Here is a 22,600-nt window from a genome sequence, read left to right as displayed (position 1 = left end):
ATCTTGAACTGCAGAAAAGCATAGTAATACTGCAATGCTTAGAAAATCCCAAAGACTTGCATGATTTGATACACCGCAGTGAAGGAGAATTGACCTTATTGAATCCCCTTTGCTGTCCAGAACCTCCGAAAATAAATCTAGCTGGAGTAGGTACAGAAATGAAAATGTAATTCACAAAGGAGAACTAGAAGCTTCCGTGTTTGTCTGCCCACTGTTGATCTCATCAAATATATCAAGAAAAACACCATATAAAAGGCATGGAGTAGCCCAGGTTTCACTCCCAAAAGGAATATAAGCAGCAAAGAAATTGAACGTGAGCTCTTGCAGAAACACCATGCAACTACAGCAAAAATCAAAACCTTTTTTCTTTCTGTTGCCCTTCCATCTTATGTTCATCTTTGCATGATCTCAAGTTGTCATTTTTCAAGCTCCAAATGCAATTACTCACATAGATAACCACTGCCACAAGAGTACCAAGAAAAAACTGGGCAAAAATGAATAGCCCTGGAATAGAGTAATGGAAAAGCCCAATTGCATCCCAAATTTTAGTATCCTTTTTTACTCTCCTTCCTCCACACATTAAAAGTTGCGTTGAATGCATATGTTAATGCAAGAGCAAGAAGAGACACGGGAAAACCATATGTGAAGAAATTGATGACAATATGCTAGAAAATGACACCCTTTGCCACCTCCTCATTCCACATAGGAATGGATATTGATTCAGGAGATGAAATTAATTGCTGAGGAGGCAGAAGATGCTGTGTCACATTATTGCTTGACTGCGACAACAAGTACTCATTGCAAATTACTCTTGAAGTCCTTACAATAGAAAACCTTACAGATTCCACTTTCTCCAAATCATGTAGGGCACTGCAAAGCAAAATATAGAAAATCAGAGCGGAAACTCCAAAAATAATTTATGGCCATCCCATGTCCCTTGACACTTTATAGAGACCGATGTACTCAGCTACCGTTGAAATTGGTTCATGTCTTCTATTTGCTCCAGCATGTGCACTTCTCCGGAGCCAGTTACACGGAGATATCTTGGATAAATGTCAAACACGTTGACTGCATTACTTGTCCCATTCAAAACATCTAGTAAGCCTGAAGAGTTAACTGATTTAGTTGGATTGTATTTTACAACCTCCTTTCCTTTTGGTCTTTCCCTTGTGAACTCAAATTCCTCATAGACAAATTTCATGAGACTCTTAACCGTTGAAGGTGGAACCGACCAATATGTGTTTGCATCAGCTTGACAGCAAATCAATTGAATATCTTCGGAGTTATATGTTTTCAGATAACCATCAGGATCCAGGTTATTCCCTGCTGCTAAGATATCCTCCCAAGAAAGACAACGACAAAGACTGTTTTGGTAGAGTGTCAATCTACCGCCTCCTGTTTTGATATCAATCTGGGCGCTTACATCTTTAATTGGATTTGCAATGTTAGTTGGATTGCCACTACTGTACATCAACATAGGAGCCCAAAGGACACACATCAGAACTAGGAACAGACATATGCCACTGCAAAATTTCCTTGCCTTACTTTGCTTTTCACCTAGCCGATGCTCTGTTCTGGAAAAGTGTTATATCACACTTGACCAGATACAAACTTGTTGAAGAAGAATCAATCTCTCATTGAATGACAAGACGGAGTCTAACATCGGCTCCACTTGGGATAGCAGCTGCCGCTTTTTGGAGGTGCCAAGAACCGCAGAACTTTGGGAGAGCAGACAGTGCCTCCATCCATTGGGCAATGGAGTCCATTATTTCAACAAATCAACACAACTGAAGACTCAACTTATTAACTGGAAACTGACGGAATTGATTGAAAGACCAATTCGGCAAACTTCAAACTAAACTGTAATGAAACTGGAACTAAATGCTGCTTTTTGGCTGCTTATTTATTTACAACATCTACCCTACTTTGCTGTAAAAACAATAGATCAGGTAATACTGAAATGCCAGATCAACCATTCAAGTAAACCTGAAAATGATGCCACTCGAGAATGCTTCCACGAGGACACAAATGTAATTGTTGGCAGCCCTTCATGCACGTAATGAGCCCGGTCACGTACAAGGCAGCCTGATCTATCAATTAAACTGAAAAACGTGTCCATGTACATCGCAATTGGATCGCGGAAGCCAGACTCTGTTGGCTGCCCCAATTCTGCAATACATATTTCCGGCTGCACATTGTCACTGTAAACATCTGTAGGCAATTCTATGATTTCTTGTTTCAATGGAGGAAGGATTTCCAAGAATTTTTAGGGTCTTGGAAATCATATGACTCGATCTGCTCATCTAAATCTTGAATCTCCTTTTCTATTCTTTCAACAACTAACTCACAGACACCAGTTTTAGTTTCAAGATGAAACTTCGGAGATTTCAAACATTGAAGGAAGGTACTAAAAAATTCTTCATTAATTTCAATATCCACTAATCATTCTCTAACTTCGTTTAGAGCTTCACATAGGGCAGGGTTTGCCACATACCCCACCATTGCATAAATGGATCAGCGAGCACTGGACTGTCTGGATCGAGTTGGAGTCGCCAGGTGAATGGTTCAGCCTGCATATGTGTCTGACTGCTGTCCACCATCAGCATCAGATCTGCAATTTGATTTCATGTACTGGGACAAGACAATCAACAAGTCGAATATTCTCCCCAGTATGGTCGCCAATATGTTAGCGCTTGAAATTTGCCTCAGGCTGAGAAAGACAAAATCCAAGGCAACATCAAACCACTTAGCCTCGTAGCTAGCCCTACGGGGCAGGAGAGGGCTCTCTCCGGTCTATCTCAGTAAAAAGTTTTCTAAAAGGGGCTGAGATGACTTTAAAGGAAACTGATTTTAGGCTAGTAAATTGATAAAAAAGGGGTTTTAATGGATGATGGGGTTTTCTGGGCTGCATGGGCAAAGTAACAGCTTGAGCAGAGAAATGTAATCAAGAACACAGATTATCCCCTGAGGCAAGGTAGGCAAGAAATTTAACATCAAATTGAGATTAAATGGAATGGCAAGACTGCTGAGGAGCTGACAAGGGCATAGAGGATGAATCCTTGTCAAACAGAAGAAAACATTAAATATGAACAAACTTATAGGCAGAGCATAAAATATTATGAATTCTACCTAAACACTTCATTTGTTCAATTGGAAATGATCATGAAGTGAAATGAAAACATAACAGGTAACATATGAAACAGAAGGAAAACTTATGTTAAATTGTCATACCACAGGAATCTCAGGGGTCAGAGATGTATTTTTCATTAAAATCTCTGTCAAAGACTGTACAATAAAAGCTCTCTGTTCTCCACCAGCTCTCAGAACTCTCTCTTTTTTTTTCCCTCTCTAAATGTTTTTTTAATACATTAAATAAGACTGTTGTAGGAGAAAACAGATCAACCCAAAAACCTGGGCGCTGTTTCACCTGAAGTTACATAAATAGAACAAAGAACAACTTTCTCCTCGAAATTCTCTAACCAAAAAGACTAAAAATTGGAGCACAGACCCCATTGTGTGACTAACTGAGGTCATAGATAAGAATACGAATCCTATTCTTCTGGTAACAGATGTCTTTGTTTATTTTTGGCTGAAGTGAAGGGCCAGGTGTCAAGGATGTGCGCCAAATTCTTCTCTGCTCCGATCAGTGGATCTACTCGTGATGGTGATATGCTGGAAATTATGTATCTTAGTTTGCTAGTGTAGAAATTCATTGCAGATATATTTCTTTTCTGAACAGTAAGCATCACTGCCTTCATCTGGTTCTTGCGTGCGATAAGCATCAAAAATTTGCCAAGCCCTCTTCCTTGCACACATTTCTGTAACTGAAGTTTATAAACATAGACTACAGGAATTTCTTCCTCAACAATGAATCGATAATGCACAAAAGCAACCGCAGGGTCTCCATCACCTGTCCACTGACACTCATGCACCTCTTCCTTATTATTTATATTGCAAAGATGTTCATTGTCAGCACTTTGAATACTCCGCACAAAAATATATCGCGCTTCAGGAGCAACCATTTCTCTGCGTTTTATTTTCTCTTCCGCGGCCCATTCGGGTACATATGCACTCTGCATATTCACCTTCAAAAGCTCTTGGATGTAACGTTTTAGTGAGGAGGACAAATGTTCTCCTGATCCTGATCCCAGACGAACTAATAGGCCATTTCGGTCATATGTATGAAAAGCTGGGAAGTCGACGAGATGATCATCTTTCATATCTATACAACTGCATTACAATCAAAATTGCAAGAGATTCCCAAATTTTCTCAAACAAAGAAGCTCCAGGCTTCGACCCTGTATATGGATAAAGCAATATCCTTCTGGAGAGCCACATCTACAAACTTGGGAAGCTTCTCAAAACATAGGTGAAGATAAAGACCAGCATGGCATAAATCAGTAAAGGTAGCCACAAACGCTTCCTTGTCTTTTCCAGCAGTTGTCGGCCTATGATCCAAACCAAAAGAAAGATGAGGTAGCCAAATGCTATGTAATTAGGATTGACCACGTATACTGTGACAAGTATGGTCAAACATGCAATGTAGGTCCCACAGGAGCGATATGTTGCTTGAAACATTTGGCCTATGGTTAAAAGATATTTTTTTTTATCCAGTTCACTTGCTGAGTGTGGTGTGGATCACTATCTGTCAAATTCTGGGATGAACATATTGTCCACAGTACAGATTTGTTGAACCCATCTTTCATGAAGCCAAAACCAAATGGTGATTGCGGGCTACACTTCAGAATTGCAGAAAATGAATGGAGTGCTTCTATGCCATGATCTTGAACTGCAAAAAAGCATAGTAATACTGCAATGCTTAGAAAATCCCAAAGACTTGCATGATTTGATACACCGCAGTGAAGGAGAATTGACCTTATTGAATCCCCTTTGCTGTCCAGAACCTCCGAAAATAGATCTAGCTGGAGTAGGTACAAAAATGAAAAATGTATTTCACAAAGGAGAACTAGAAGCTTCCGTGTTTGTCTGCCCACTGTTGATCTCATCAAATATATCAAGAAAAACACCATATAAAAGGCATGGAGTAGCCCAGGTTTCACTCCCAAAAGGAATATAAGCAGCAAAGAAATTGAACGTGAGCTCTTGCAGAAACACCATGCAACTACAGCAAAAATAAAAACCTTTTTTCTTTCTGTTGCCCTTCCATCTTATGTTCATCTTTTCATGATCTCAAGTTGTCATTTTTCAGGCTCCAAATGCAATTACTCACATAGATAACCACTGGCACAAGAGTACCAAGAAAAACTGGGCAAAAATGAATAGCCCTGGAATAGAGTAATGGAAAAGCCCAATTGCATCCCAAATTTTAGTATCCTTTTTTACTCTCCTTCCTCCACACATTAAAAGTTGCGTTGAATGCATATGTTAATGCAAGAGCAAGAAGAGACACGGGAAAACCATATGTGAAGAAATTGATGACAATATGCTAGAAAATGACACCCTTTGCCACCTCCTCATTCCACATAGGAATGGATATTGATTCAGGAGATGAAATTAATTGCTGAGGAGGCAGAAGATGCTGTGTCACATTATTGCTTGACTGCGACAACAGGTACTCATTGAAAATTACTCTTGAAGTCCTTACAAGAGAAAACCTTACAGATTCCACTTTCTCCAAATCATGTAGGGCACTGCAAAGCAAAATATAGAAAATCAAAGGGGAAACTCCAAAAATAATTTCTGGCCATCCCATGTCCCTTGACACTTTATAGAGACCGATGTACTCAGCTGCCGTTGAAATTGGTTCATGTCTTCTGTTTGCTCCAGCATGTGCACTTCTCCGGAGCCAGTTACACGGAGATATCTTGGATAAATGTTAAACACGTTGACTGCATTACTTGTCCCATTCAAAACATCTAGTAAGCCTGAAGAGTTAACTGATTTAGTTGGATTGTATTTTACAACCTCCTTTCCTTTTGGTCTTTCCCTTGTGAACTCAAATTCCTCATAGAAAATTTTCATGAGACTTTTAACCATTGAAGGTGGAACCGACCAATATGTGTTTGCATCAGCTTGACATCAAATCAATTGAATATCTTCGGAGTTATATTTTTTCAGATTAACCATCAGGATCCAGGTTATTCCCTGCTGCTAAGATATCCTCCCAAGAAAGACAACGACAAAGACTGTTTTGGTAGAGTGTCAATCTACCGCCTCCTGTTTTGATATCAATCTGGGCACTTACATCTTTAATTGGATTTGCAATGTTAGTTGACATAGGAGCCCAAAGGACACACATCAGAACTAGGAACAGACATATGCCACTGCAAAATTTCCTTGCCTTACTTTGCTTTTCACCTAGCCGATGCTCTGTTCTGGAAAAGTGTTATATCACACTTGACCAGATACAAACTTGTTGAAGAAGAATCAATCTCTCATTGACTGACAAGACGGAGTCTAACATCGGCTCCACTTGGGATGGCAGCTGCCGCTTTTTGGAGGTGCCAAGAACCGCAGAACTTTGGGAGAGCAGACAGTGCCTCCATCCATTGGGCAATGGAGTCCATTATTTCAACAAATCAACACAACTGAAGACTCAACTTATTAACTGGAAACTGACGGAATTGATTGAAAGACCAATTTGGCAAACTTCAAACTAAACTGTAATGAAACTGGAACTAAATGTTGCTTTTTGGCTGCTTATTTATTTACAACATCTACCCTACTTTGCTGTAAAAACAATAGATCAGGTAATACTGAAATGCCAGATCAACCATTCAAGTAAACCTGAAAATGATGTCGCTCGAGAATGCTTCCACGAGGACACAAATGTAATTGCTGGCAGCCCTTCATGCACGTAATGAGCCCGGTCACGTACAAGGCAGCTTGATCTATCAATTAAACTGAAAAACGTGTCCATGTACATCGCAATTGGATCGCGGAAGCCAGACTCTGTTGGCTTCCCCAATTCTGCAATACATATTTCCGGCTGCACATTGTCACTGTAAACATCTGTAGGCAATTCTATGATTTCTTGTTTCAATGGAGGAAGGATTTCCAAGAACTTTTTAGGGTCTTGGAAATCATATGACTCGATCTGCTCATCTAAATTTTGAATCTCCTTTTCTATTCTTTCAACAACTAACTCACAGACACCAGTTTTAGTTTCAAGATGAAACTTCAGAGATTTCAAACATTGAAGGAAGGTACTGAAAAATTCTTCATTAATTTCAATATCCACTAATCATTCTCTAACTTCGTTTAGAGCTTCACACAGGGCAGGGTTTGCCACATACCCCACCATTGCATAAATGGATCAGCGAGCACTGGACTGTCTGGATCGAGTTGGAGTCGCTAGGTGAATGGTTCAGCCTGCATATGTGTCTGACTGCTGTCCACCATCAGCATCAGATCTGCAATTTGATTTCATGTACTGGGACAAGACAATCAACAAGTCGAATATTCTCCCCAGTATGGTCGCCAATATGTTAGCGCTTGAAATTTGCCTTAGGCTGAGAAAGACAAAATCCAAGGCAACATCAAAGCACTTAGCCTCGTAGCTAGCCCTACGGGGAAGGAGAGGGCTCTCTCCGGTCTATCTCAGTAAAAAGTTTTCTAAAAGGGGCTGAGATGACTTTAAAGGAAACTGATTTTAGGCTAGTAAATTGATAAAAAAGGGGTTTTAATGGATGATGGGGTTTTCTGGGCTGCATGGGCAAAGTAACAGCTTGAGCAGAGAAATGTAATCAAGAACACAGATTATCCCCTGAGGCAAGGTAGGCAAGAAATTTAACATCAAATTGAGATTAAATGGAATGGCAAGACTGCTGAGGAGCTGACAAGGGCATAGAGGATGAATCCTTGTCAAACAGAAGAAAACATTAAATATGAACAAACTTATAGGCAGAGCATAAAATGTTATGAATTCTACCTAAACACTTCATTTGTTCAATTGGAAATGATCATGAAGTGAAATGAAAACATAACAGGTAACATATGAAACAGAAGGAAAACTTATGCTAAATTGTCATACCACATGCATCTCAGGGGTCAGAGTTGTATTTTTCATTAAAATCTCTGTCAAAGACTGTACAATAAAAGCTCTCTGTTCTCCACCAGCTCTCAGAACTCTCTCTTTTTTTTTCCCTCTCTAAATGATTTTTAATACATTAAATAAGACTGTTGTAGGAGAAAACAGATCAACCCAAAAACCTGGGCGCTGTTTCACCTGAAGTTACATAAATAGAACAAAGAACAACTTTCTCCTCGAAATTCTCTAACCAAAAAGACTAAAAATTGGAGCGCAGACCCCATTGTGTGACTAACTGAGGTCATAGATAAGAATACGAATCCTATTCTTCTGGTAACAGATGTCTTTGTTTATTTTTGGCTGAAGTGAAGGGCCAGGTGTCAAGGATGTGCGCCAAATTCTTCTCTGCTCCGATCAGTGGATCTACTCGTGATGGTGATATGCTGGAAATTATGTATCTTAGTTTGCTAGTGTAGAAATTCATTGCAGATATATTTCTTTTCTAAACAGTAAGCATCACTGCCTTCATCTGGTTCTTGCGTACGATAAGCATCAAAAATTTGTCAAGCCCTCTTCCTTGCACACATTTATGTAACTGAAGTTTATAAACATAGACTACAGGAATTTCTTCCTCAACAATGAATCGATAATGCACAAAAGCAACCGCAGGGTCTCCATCACCTGTCCACTGACACTCATGCACCTCTTCCTTATTATTTATATTGCGTGCTCCGCACAAAAATATATCGCGCTTCAGGAGCAACCATTTCTCTGCGTTTTATCTTCTCTTCCGCGACCCATTCGGGTACATATGCACTCTGCATATTCACCTTCAAAAGCTCTTGGATGTAACGTTTTAGTGAGGAGGACAAATGTTCTCCTGATCCTGATCCCAGACGAACTAATAGGCCATTTCGGTCATATGTATGAAAAGCTGGGAAGTCGACGAGATGATCATCTTTCATATCTATACAACTGCATTACAATCAAAATTGCAAGAGATTCCCAAATTTTCTCAAACAAAGAAGCTCCAGGCTTTGACCCTGTATATGGATAAAGCAATATCCTTCTAGAGAGCCACATCTGCAAACTTGGGAAGCTGCTCAAAACATAGGTGAAGATAAAGACCAGCATGGCATAAATCAGTAAAGGTAGCCACAAACGCTTCCTTGTCTTTTCCAGCAGTTGTCGGCCTATGATCCAAACCAAGAGAAATATGAGGTAGCCAAATGCTATGTAATTAGGATTGACCACGTATGCTGTGACAAGTATGGTCAAACATGCAATGTAGGTCCCACAGGAGCGATATGTTGCTTGAAACATTTGGCCTATGGTTAAAAGATATTTTTTTTTATCCAGTTCACTTGCTGAGTGTGGTGTGGATCACTATCTGTCAAATTCTGGGATGAACATATTGTCCACAGTACAGATTTGTTGAACCCATCTTTCATGAAGCCAAAACCAAATGGTGATTGCGGGCTACACTTCAGAATTGCAGAAAATGAATGGAGTGCTTCTATGCCATGATCTTGAACTGCAGAAAAGCATAATAATACTGCAATGCTTAGAAAATCCCAAAGACTTGCATGATTTGATACACCACAGTGAAGGAGAATTGACCTTATTGAATCCCCTTTGCTGTCCAGAACCTCCGAAAATAGATCTAGCTGGAGTAGGTACAGAAATGAAAAATGTAATTCACAAAGGAGAACTAGAAGCTTCCGTGTTTGTCTGCCCACTGTTGACCTCATCAAATATATCAAGAAAAACACCATATAAAAGGCATGGAGTAGCCCAGGTTTCACTCCCAAAAGGAATATAAGCAACAAAGAAATTGAACGTGAGCTCTTGCGGAAACACCATGCAACTACAGCAAAAATCAAAACCTTTTTTCTTTCTGTTGCCCTTCCATCTTATGTTCATCTTTGCATGATCTCAAGTTGTCATTTTTTAGGCTCCAAATGCAATTACTCACATAGATAACCACTGCCACAAGAGTACCAAGAAAAAACTGGGCAAAAATGAATAGCCCTGGAATAGAGTAATGGAAAAGCCCAATTGCGTCCCAAATTTTAGTATCCTTTTTTACTCTCCTTCCTCCACACATTAAAAGTTGCGTTGAATGCATATGTTAATGCAAGAGCAAGAAGAGACACGGGAAAACCATATGTGAAGAAATTGATGACAATATGCTGGAAAATGACACCCTTTGCCACCTCCTCATTCCACATAGGAATGGATATTGATTCAGGAGATGAAATTAATTGCTGAGGAGGCAGAAGATGCTGTGTCATATTATTGCTTGACTGCGACAACAGGTACTCATTGCAAGTTACTCTTGAAGTCCTTACAAGAGAAAACCTTACAGATTCCACTTTCTCCAAATCATGTAGGGCACTGCAAAGGAAAATATAGAAAATCGGAGGGGAAACTCCAAAAATAATTTCTGGCCATCCCATGTCCCTTGACACTTTATAGAGACTGATGTACTCAGCTACCGTTGAAATTGGTTCATGTCTTCTGTTTGCTCCAGCATGTGCACTTCTCCGGAGCCAGTTACACGGAGATATCTTGGATAAATGTCAAACACGTTGACTGCATTACTTGTCCCATTCAAAACATCTAGTAAGCCTGAAGAGTTAACTGATTTAGTTGGATTGTATTTTACAACCTCCTTTCCTTTTGGTCTTTCCCTTGTGAACTCAAATTCCTCATAGACAAATTTCATGAGACTTTTAACCGTTGAAGGTGGAACTGACCAATATGTGTTTGCATCAGCTTGACAGCAAATCAATTGAATATCTTCAGAGTTATATGTTTTCAGATTAACCATCAGCATCCAGGTTATTCCCTGCTGCTAAGATATCCTCCCAAGAAAGACAACGACAAAGACTGTTTTGGTACAGTGTCAATCTACCGCCTCCTGTTTTGATATCAATCTAGGCGCTTACATCTTTAATTGGATTTGCAATGTTAGTTGGATAGCCACTAGTGTACATCAACATAGGAGCCCAAAGGACACACATCAGAACTAGGAACAGACATATGCCACTGCAAAATTTCCTTGCCTTACTTTGCTTTTCACCTAGCCGATGCTCTGTTCTGGAAAAGTGTTATATCACACTTGACCAGATACAAACTTGTTGAAGAAGAATCAATCTCTCATTGACTGACAAGACGGAGTCTAACACGATACATGCCAATGTTTGGAAGTGGAACATCCTGTTGCAACTGAATCTCATGTTCAATTCCCCTCTTAGGAGGTAACCCCTTTGGTTCCTGAAACATCTCACCATGCTTGCTTATCACATCAAACAAATCAGATTTAAATTTATCATCACAAACTTCAAAATATTCATAATCAATATCATTCTTTTTCTTGTTCACAAGAAGCACAAACTTTTTACTTGCATTTACTAGTCTCTTCATCTGCCTTGCATTAACCAAAGAAATGTTCAGCTTTTTGCGATGGGTTCTCACTATGTACTCCACCCCATTCTTGAGCAATATGTATTTGTTGTCATGGCGATAAAATACTTCTTTTCTATCATACAAATAAATACTGCCAAATATGTTTCCTGAGATGTCAAATGGACCTACATCTAACTCAACTTCATCATTGAACTTTTCAGTAATGGTGAACTTGAATAAACACTTCCTTATAACCTATAAGTTTGCATTGTTTACTATCCAACCCAATGGATATGGCTTATGATGAGGTATAGTTTCAAGGTTTATTTTTTTAACCAAGTCTTATGAGATCAAGTTTGATTTTGACCCACTATCAAATAATGCATCAATTTTTGTATGATTTGAAATCACTCTAACATGAAACAACTATATTCTTGACTCTTCATTTGGAGTGTTATTTTGACTAAGTGATCAACTAGTGCTTGCAACAGTTTCTTTTCCTTTTGTAACCATGGCTGAATTCTTGGTTTCATCTCCAGAATCTCAACCAAGGTCATGTTGTGTGGTAGCAGTCGTCTTTTGTTTTCCCTTATTGTTTTGTTTCTTAGGCCTTAATTCAGGATGCAATTTCCAGCAGTGGGCTTCATCATGCCCCTCTTTGGAACAATGTTTGCATGTGATTTTCTCCCCTTCTTTCTTCACACTTGCATTCTTATTTCCCTTCCCTTTTCCACCCTTTTCTTTCTCCTTACCCTTGAATGGATTCCTCTTACTACCCTCTTCCTGAATGTTCTTTCCTCTAGATTCAAGGTGCGTGGCTTGCACACATACCTCATCTAAATTGTTTGGATTAAACATAAGGATAGTATGTTTCAGATAGGAATGTAAACCCCCAATATATTTCAACAATGTATCTTGGGAATTCAAATTCACTCCTAATAACAAAGCCCTTTTCCTAAACTCATGTGTATAATCTTGGACTGTTTGGCCTTTAAGTTGCCTAAAATTCTGCCAACTCATAATGGCTTTTTGCATATAGGCTATATGATAAAATTGTCTTTCAATTACAGAAACAAATTCAACCCAAGTGATGTATATCTTACCATGGATTCTCATTTCCTCTTGAGTCTTTTCTTCCCACCAAACTAATGCAAACTCCTTCTAGCCTCAATGAAGTTGATTGGATCTTTATGTCGTCTTCTTGAAGGTTCTGAATTCTATAGTATACCTCCAACTTTCAAATCCAATTGTCCAAATTTTATGCATTCACCTCTCCATTATACATGGGAAGTTCGATTTTTATGTCCAATATCAGTAATGGAGTCTTTCCTTTTGGGGTTTTGGAATGAGTATGGGAAGTTTCAGTGGTGGTAGTGGAAGATGATGTTGTGTGAGATGGTGAAGATGATGAGGATGGTGGAGATGGAGGTGGATTTACACCATTTAAGATGATGAGGAAGATGATGAGGATGGTGGAGATGGAGGTGGATTTACACCATTTAAGATGATGAGGAAGATGATGAGGATGGTGGAGATGGAGGTGGATTTACACCATTACCTTTAGAATCCTTCTTCTCATGTTTTTTGTCCTATGAGCTTCCTTCTCCATGTGGAGATTTAGAACTCTCTCCAACCATTCTAGTGTTCCTCTCTTCATAGAGGACTTTAACCATATCAGTGAAAGTATAGAAAGATTTCTTGAATTATTCCTTTTCTGAAGAGGGACTTTTAGGCTCTCTTTCTCCAAACATAATGGATATGGATTCAGGCTCAGAAATTGGTATTGCTTGTACCTCTTCAATCTCAATTGAAGGAAAAAATTGAGGAGTTTCAAGTGCAGCTGGAATTGGAACTTTGGGTGGTGGATATTGTGGCCTTGTGGCTCTCCTTCTTCCGAGCATTACCTCAGGAGTTGCAAGCAATAACTTCCCTTCTCCTTTCTGCAACTTTAACCTTGTAAGTATCACAATTTTGCAACCATTAAAACCCTAATTGCACAAACTCAAGAAATTAAGCAATTCAACCTTGGGTTCTCATACCATCTTGATCTATTTTTGTATGATTAGTTTTGTTGTGCTAATAACAATTACATATTTATAAACATGTGCATGCTTATCGATTCTTGTTCTGAGGTTTCATTAGCTATTTGTGCATACAATCAGGTAAATTTCCTTAAGTTTAAAAAGACAATCATGAGAAAAACAGCTTCAAAAACAAATACTAAACATCAAACATGTATAGTACAACAAACCATCAAAGAGACACATTAACATAGTGTTTTGATGAAGGAGTTCACCCCTCCTGGGCTACATCTCCTTGGTCCAGCTTCCATGGCTTAGGCCTCTGTATTAGCTTAATGTGGAAAAAATGTTGTTTACAAAGATCTATAGCTCCTGATACCTACACCAATGTGTTCAAAATGTCCAAATTAGCCAAAACCTATTTCTGAGCTCAATTCGGTCAAAAATGGACTTCTCTATGGCTTAGTTAGTATTTTCCTACATTTTCTTGTCTAAATTTGGAACATATCTAGTTAGTCCCACTAAATTTGGTGGTGGGCCCGAATTTGGGGGCATCGCCAATTTTTCCGCTAGGTTCAACTGTGGGTTAATGGTTGTTAAACTACACTTAATTAATCTTTAAATGAGATTAGCGCTAAACAAACTGTGAATTTCGGCGGCAATGGAGGACTATTCACATGGAACAGTTAGTCACATTAAATATTGCGGTTAAGATCCATCAGAACCATCGAGCACTAACCATTACACTTCATGCTCCATCTTGTTCACATGCTAACTGTTGGAGCTGAATTCCGGAGCCATCGGGTTAACTGACTATTGGAGGTTGTGTTCACATGGGGGAGGGCTAGCCTTCGGGCTGGCCCTCCCTTAACTGCCAACCTCCAAATAATTATAACTTAAATACATGCCATGAACACAATGGTTAAGTGACATCATGTAGAGTGGATGGTTAAGGCTTGAGGTTGGTATGCGGTAGGTCGTGGGTTCGACCCTGACCACTGCCAATAAATTTTGCGTCGTAGTAAATGACCAACCTGACCCTTGGGAGGTGCCACATGGCAACCTCTAGGCTTGCCACGTGGCATTCTTCCATTGGTCCAGAAATGCACCAATAAAAATGCGCCAAATCACCACTATACAACCAAACCATATGGTGACACTTTTATGATCCTGATTCAATGTTAACCAATCATTGACTAGGAATTTTTTTAAAATTTCACCTGTTTAGCAAAGCGATCAGAACACAATAACTTCCTCATACAAACTCGATTTTCGACGAAATAAGTTGCATTAGGATCATTTTTCTGAGATGGGCATGGTCGTTCTAGTTTCGAGCCAATCTAAGAACTTTTATTTTTGAGCTAAATATTGAGCACTTGATCATCGAGGGCCAATAGAGTAGTCTGACTATAAACAATGACCTCACACCCATCCTTTCAAAAATACCAGTGAGAAAATAAAACCTCATTAACACCTGTAGTAGGAATAAAACTAGCAATTGCACCAAATGTTGCAAAGGAACGTCGTAAGGCATAAATTGGAGAAACATCTTAACATAAAAAATCATTGAAGATAAAAATTAGTAAACAAAATGTTATTCAACAGTCTTAAATCATAAACAACAGTTTCATGTGAGCTATTAAATCCTTGAAATTGTCCATTACCAGTGGCATATCTCTGAAATGAAAATTCATTTAGCAACATTTAACAGTGAAGAAACTTTTTAAAATCCTTGTGACCCAACTGAAATTTGATAATCCTCACCATATCACTGAAATGAAAAGTCATTTAGCAGCATTTAGCAGTGGAGAAACTTTTGAAGGTCCTTGTGACCCAATTGAAATTTGATAATCCTCACCATATCCAAAACCTTCAGGTAACAAACCATTATAGAAAAATCACCTGAGAAATTGTTGGGTCATGCATTTTTAGGCATATAATAATAGCTTGAACCACCTGAAATTTGACAATCATATTCTGTTTTTTTGTTGAGCATAACCATACCAATTTTCACTATAGGAAACTCTCACCATATCCAAAACCTTTGAGTAACAAACCATTATAGAAAAATCACCTGAGAAATTGTTGGGTCATGCATTTCCAGGCATATAATAATAGCTTGAACCACCTGAAATTTGACAATCATATTCTGTTTTTTTGTCGAGCATAACCATACCAATTTTCACTATAGGAAACTGAGAATCACGATTTTGGGGACTAGGTAAGGTATCTCCTTCCCAAACATTGTGAAAAGAAATTAATAAATTGTGTTATAAAAGTAGGAAAACTGAATACATGGTCCATGGTGTTGTGAACATTCAGGACAGAGTAGAAGAAAACTTGGTACTCGTTTAGAGGTTACAAAAAAAAAAAAGGAAATGCCTTTGGAAGACATGGGGAAAAGCGTTTTCCCTTATTTTCTTATATATCCTTGGCCTTGGCTCTGCTCAAATAAAGAACTTGGTACTTCTTTAGAGGGACAAAAAGGAAATGCCTTTGAAGACATGGACAGAAAGCGTTTTCCCTTATTCGCTTATATATCTGTGGCCTTAGTTGCGCACAATCCTATGTAAATAAAATTGTCCAATCTAATCAAAAGAACCCCAATTTTTTTTACATTTGCAAAGAAAAATGAGGTGGAATCCTAGAGCGATCGATCCATCACCAATACATTCTACAATACTAGGTGTATTGAATATTTCTAGGTCAACAATAGTGATATATTGCGTATGTTCTACACGAAAGTCATAGCAGTTAAGATATCTATGATTTTCACAAAAATACGTTGTAGAGGATACAATTCATTTGCACTTGCTGGTAAATACAATGTGCATTTTCTTTTCAAATGACACATTCCATACACAACTACTATTTCTCACTAAGAAAACCATAGTGAATCTCCTATGGAACCAAAAATCTGTCTCTTTCTTGGTGGCTACACAAATTTCATATTCCAACGATTTCGTTCATATGTTCGCACTGATTGCGACAAAGCTCGCTCCCAAAGAATAGAGGCTCTCAGGCTACTACTCTACAATTTCATATAAATTGTTGCCACTTGAACTTGGGTTTCTAATTAACACCAAGTTCAAAATTCTTGCATCCCTGCTACCAAACTCCCTCAAATATTTTATTGTCTCATCTAGTACTAAAAGCGGCCCCATAGTCTCCAAACCTGCTACTGGAACCTCTCTGAGAGCTGGAAGACTCCCCATAGTCACTAAAACGGTGCTTAAACGACGGGATCTAGAACCACCATAGCCACCTCTTGACCCACCACTATAGCTAATTCCGGATCCACTACCATAACTGCCTCCTGATTTGCCATAACTTGAACCCCCATACTGGAACCTCTTTGAGAGCTAGAAGACTCCCCACAGTCACTAAAACAGCGGGATCTAGAACCACCAGACTACCTCCTGACCCACCACTATAGCTACTTCCCAATCCACTACTGTAACTTCCTCCTGATCTGCCATAATTTGAACCCCCATAATCTCCTCCTGATCCACCATAGCTTGAACCACCAGATTTCCCCCCTCCTGAACCACCGTAGCTTACAAAACGGCTCCCCCCTAAACTGCGAGAACTTCCAAAACGACTCCCTCCTGAACCGCCATAACTTCTAAAACGACTGCCTCCTGAATCACCAAAACCACCAACTCCATTGTCTATTTCCTCTTTCATCTGAGTCAGCTCTTTAAACTTGGAACCTATATCATTTTCAATCATCTTAACTTGCCTAATCTGTTGGTTGGTATGGATAAGGATAAAATTATCGGGCCTACCAGCATGCCCTGTTCGCCCTGATCTATGCACAAAAATATCTGAAGTCGTTGGGAGCTCATATTGAATAACGAGATCCACATTAGGAATATCAAGACCAGATGCCCTGTTTGCCCTGATCTATGCACACAAATATCTGAAGTCGTTGGGACTCATATTAAATAACGAGATCCACATTAGGAATATCAAGACCAGATGCAGTGACATCAGTAGCAATCAACACATTAAAACACCCCTCACGAAAGCCAGCAAGAGTCCTCTCTTGCTGATTCTGTGAGATATCACCATGAAGAGGTTCGCATGTAAGTACCCGACCCAGTGCCACCAGCAAACTATCCGCATCTGACTTTGTTTGAGTGAAAAAAATACATTTTCCTCCTTTGGCATATTCAGTTATCAATGGGTTGAGAATCGAACATTTCCCATAGGTGGATGCAGCAATATAAGAAAGTGAGATTTCTTCTGCTTACTTCTGAGATGATTCACCAACACCATCGATAACAACAGGATCATTTAAATATTTCCTTGAAAGCCTTTGCACCCAGACATGCATTGTAGCAGAAAAAAAGCATACTCTAACGCCTTTTTGGCCATATTTCCATAATCACCTCAACATCTTCATCAAAGCCCACATTCGGCATCTGGTCAGCCTCATCCAAAACAATAAATAGTACTTATGAAAAGACTAATGCACCACGATTGATTAGATCAATAATGTGACTAGGTGTTCAGCAACATCTAAACCCCTTCTAGATTTGGCTCATTATAGGTACACCCCCAAACATCAAAGAGTATCTAGGCTTGGAGCAGATTCTTGGAATTCCTTGGCATGCAAGTTCTCGTGTTGGAGCCAAGATGAGTGCCAAGGGATATGATCCATGCCCATTCTTACGGTTGTGCTGAATGATTTTTCCAAGATTGGGATTCCAAAGGCAAGAGTTTTTTCCAGTTCCTATCCTGGCGCGACCAATCATGTCACAACCTTGCATTATTGGTTCCAACACTACTTTTTGAATGGGGAACAATCTAGTAATATCGCGCTTATTGAGAGAATTAATAGTCTCTTCATCCATTCCGAGCTTGGCAACATCAACCATTCATCGTCACCGCCGACTTTCCTTTTGGCTTCGACTTTTTGTATCATAGTCACCGTATTTTGTCCAAGGCGTCTCGACCTCCTGACGCCCAAGATGCGTGCCTCTCATCCTCTGCGATTCCATATTCCGCCAACAACTGGGAGAGTGGAAGTATCTCACTTGGCTAATATCGCCATTGATGATTTTAACTCTCATGATGTCGTACTGACTGGCAGATTGTAGGCTTCGGAGGATTGAAACACTTCGAGTCAAACCCTGAGAGACAGGGGACAAAGGGTTTATCAGAACGGAGACAAAGGGTTATCAGAACAGGATACTTTAGAGGAAACCAACAAGAGGAGAATCAAAGCCCTGTCGGACCTCCTCCATTGAGGGATTTCGATAGGGAAAAAGCCGCAACGGCTTTGGCTACCTTCGAATTCAACTGTCTACTTGCTATGCTGTTCAATTTCGGAACAATTGAAGCAGCCACCTCGTACTGACTGGCAAATTGCAAGCTTCAGAGGATTGAAATCCTTCAAGTGAAACCTAGAGAGACAAGCAACAAAGGGTTTATCAGAATGGGGTTCTTTAGAGGAAACGAACACAAGGAGAATCGAAGCCCTGTTGGTCCTCCTCCATTGAGGGATTTCAATAGGGGAAAAGCTGCAACAGCTTTGGATGCCTTCGAACTCAGCGGTTTTCCTGCCATGCATTTCAATTTCAGCACAATTGAAGCAACCACATCGTAGTGACTAGCAGATTGCAAGCTTCAGAGGATTGAAACCCTTCGAGTGAAACCCCTAGAGATGGGCGACAAAATGTTTATTGAAACGAGATTCTTTAGAGGAAATGAACATGAGGAGAATCGAGCAGCCAACGAGGAGTCCAAATCCACCCAGCCCAAATACTCTACCAGTTTCTTGTCTGGCAATTTCTCCCCGCGGAGCAATTTATCCGGAATGCTTCCAGTGAATCAAAGAAATTAGGTCGAAGCAAGTCATTAATATGAACAAGAAATGTGCATCAAACTGATTACCGACCTTCGAAGAGGTGTGCCGTCTGGAAGAGCATGCTCACATGGCACAGGAGGGCGAGCACGTTGAGGCTGGTGATGTCGTCGTTCTCGATGAAGACGGAATTGAAGGGCGGTTCCCAGAGCCTATTCAGTGCCCTCAGGAATGTCGACTTTCCGCTCCCCCTCGGCCCTAAATCGAAAGGCTAACAAACTAACTGAATAAATAATAGTTTGGTAATTCAATAAATAATTGAATAAATAATAGTTTGGCGGAAATGGTGATATCGAACGGCCAATAACATTTTAATCGTCTAACATGTCATCTGACGGTCGAAACGAGATCCACGAATCACCTGGGGAGAGTTATTTTCAAAGGGGAACGCCTTGCGGCGTAAAGACATAGGGCACTACTAACAAGCTAATTCCAAAGCCACAAGAAAGAAAACAATGATGGAGACAAGAGGCATGTAGCCTAGAAAATTGTATTTGACATAGAAGAAACAAAGTTGTATCAAGAAAACCAAACTGAAAATCCACAGACTTGATCCAAGAGAGGAATCGAAGAACTAGAATCACGCAACAACCAACTAGAATGATAAAGAAAAGTAGACAAATCTAGAAGCACATGATTACCAACTTATGTCCTAGAGGAATTGAAGGAACATTGTCATGGACCAACACTTGAGTGATGTGCCTTCAAGCCATGCGAGAGTTATTTTCCTTCTTCAAGCTAGAAGCCTTGGATTTTCGATCTTCCTCCTTGTAAAAGTTAGGACCTTGGGTTTCGAGAAATAGAAATGTTTTTCTTTTGGGAGGCTTATCTAATAGACAACACATGTCTTACCTTCCCCAAATGATAATTCCCACTGCTAAATTCCACTCATTCTAGCAATTTCTAACAAAAATACTTAAAACCAAGCTTGCAAGGTTGTTTGTAAAACCCCCCATCCAACCCTTGTATATCCCACATAGATTTCATAAACAAATTACCTCAAAGAAGGATTGAGAGAGAGAGAAATAATTGAGGCATCATTAATTCGGTTGAGGTCACATGTATGGTGCATAAGGACCGGGGGGGAGGTAGGCCATGCCACCCCCTCGTTATTGTTCTTGGGAGTCGGTGGGTGGCACCCCCAACCCCCCTCCCCCTGAGCTCCATCTCCCTTTGTTCCTCCACCCCCATTGGGGTAAAGTATCTAATTGATTCTTATTTAATCCCTACAATCACCATTTTTTCTATTCATTTTGAATAAATCTCTTCTAAAGTTGGAAATCGTTGTCTAGTGTCTAATAGTTATCCGTAAGGGTGCAAACGAATCATAATATGTTCTGGGCCCTCATTTATTTCCTCTTGAGCACATATTCTAACATCTTTCTACCTTCCATTGTCTCTAACATAGTCCATCTCTACCAAACATTGCAAACAAATTTGACATGCATTTCTTATTTGAATCAAATCATATGCTCAGTTAAAATAAAACGAGAAGAATACCTCATCTTGTTGATTGTTTTAGATGCAACCATACATGTGAAATGATGATGATTGTGAATATTCCTTTCAATTGAATTGGTTTACATAACTCATTCAATCACTTCATAAAATAATTCTCCAACGTTAATACTTCTCCAACATTAATTTGCTCCAGTGTTAATATTGTTTTAACATGATATTACAGTGCAAGATATTTTCTCCAGCGTGTTGCAACATTAATATTGCTCCAATGTTAATTTTATCTAGCATTAATATTGCTTTAACATGATATTACAGTACAAGACAATCTCACCTCTTCGCCAATAAAAATTACCTTTGAATTGAGTTGCTATTACTATGGGATGAGCAACGATGCTATTACTATGGAATCACTTGCAATTTTTTTTAAATTAGGGTTTTGTGCCCTAGAAACATCAAAGTAGTTAGGGCCAACATTGTCATTTATGTGTTGAATGGTGAAGAGCAACATTATCTCTTATGTATTAAATGGTGAGGCATATTTTGAAGGATGGAGGGATTTATATAATTGGTTCTCTTCTATCTCAAAGTATGTGTAGCCAAGCAAGCCAAGCGTGCCTTAGATGCAATGAAGAATTCCTTAATATGTTTGCCCATAAGCAATACAATGTGCCAGTAAATAATATGTAAAATAAATTCACACAAAATGTTATAATGCAAGTCAATGCTCAAGAGCCGCATGGTTATAATTAATAAAATTACATTAAGGTGAAAATTGAAACAATGTTTCTTGGTCTATGGTATGGAAAAACATTATTATAATAACATTTGAGCAACATTTACATGGGTAATGAGATACAAAAGCAATGTTTACAAGAGAAGAATACCTGGCATTTATAATTGACATGGTTTCAAGGAAGAGCTAAACCCCTTGTCGTTGATGTCAAAGGCGGGCAGGGGGGTAATCAGAGGTATGGAGACATAATGAAGGAAGAAACAGAGGCGATTTTTACTAGGATAATCACAAGAAAGAATTGTTGTGTTTCCATCAATGCCAAAGGGGGAGAATGGTGGTAATGTTGGCATTGATGTCAAATGGTCATGGCAAATTGATTGATGTTGATTATTTTAACATTATTTTTTGTTGAATTCCATTCTTACAAGGTTGATTGGAGCAAGGCTGAAAGTGATGTGAAGTACAAATGTTATGATAATTAGTGTGAAGGCTGAAAATTATTGATTGGTTGTCATTGATGAAAAACGAGACATATTATTGATTGGTTGTCATTGATGAAAAATGAGACATGATATTGAGACACAAGCTGGAAAACATATGCTTTCATTAAACAAGAAAATTGTATGGTACAAGGTTGGAAAAAGTCGCTAATACAAATCTTATTTGTATCTTGTAATCATTACTATTGAGCTGTTTTTATTTTAGCTCTATTTTATATTACAAATTTTCTTTTAGAACTGAAAATGAAGAGACAAGTTTATGAGCAGTTTTTGGAAGTCCAAGAGACAATGCTTCATTTCATATTCCTGCAAATAATACAAACAAACAATATGGCTTGCTTATAAAATATACAATGTGGAATGGAAACATAACTTTTGAAGTGAAGTAGTCTGCATGAGAAAGTTGATGAGAAACAACAAAAGAGGCACAAAGTTGAAAAGATGAAGTAGTGAAGATTTGTAGGAGACTTGACATCAAAATTGTATATCAGGTATCCAATGTTTTTGACTTGATATTGTGATGGAGAGATTGTTTCCCCTTTATCTGCTATAACTTGATAAAGAATAGGTTGTACCTTGATGAGGTAGGAGCTTCTGTGGGTTGTAACCAGC

The 22,600-nt window shown here is 39.1% G+C and overlaps 1 protein-coding gene and 1 pseudogene across 1 annotated transcript; both read right to left on the bottom strand.

The window, feature by feature from the left end:
* Positions 1-3,551: 3,551 nt before the first annotated feature.
* Positions 3,552-4,220, bottom strand: LOC149175656 (uncharacterized). The gene has a single exon (XM_089421197.1). It carries the CDS (start codon positions 4,218-4,220, stop codon positions 3,552-3,554), a length of 669 nt encoding a protein of 222 aa, XP_089277323.1.
* A 12,340-nt stretch (positions 4,221-16,560) lies between these two features.
* LOC149175655 (DEAD-box ATP-dependent RNA helicase 53, mitochondrial pseudogene) lies at positions 16,561-19,073 on the bottom strand (annotated as a pseudogene).
* Positions 19,074-22,600: the final 3,527 nt, after the last annotated feature.

The sequence above is a fragment of the Pinus tabuliformis genome, chromosome 4_1 (assembly GCF_031772625.1).
Source record: "Pinus tabuliformis cultivar Carrire ecotype Pingquan chromosome 4_1, CPIR1, whole genome shotgun sequence".
Lineage (NCBI taxonomy): Eukaryota > Viridiplantae > Streptophyta > Pinopsida > Pinales > Pinaceae > Pinus > Pinus tabuliformis.
This window is presented reverse-complemented; position numbering and strand designations above follow the sequence as displayed.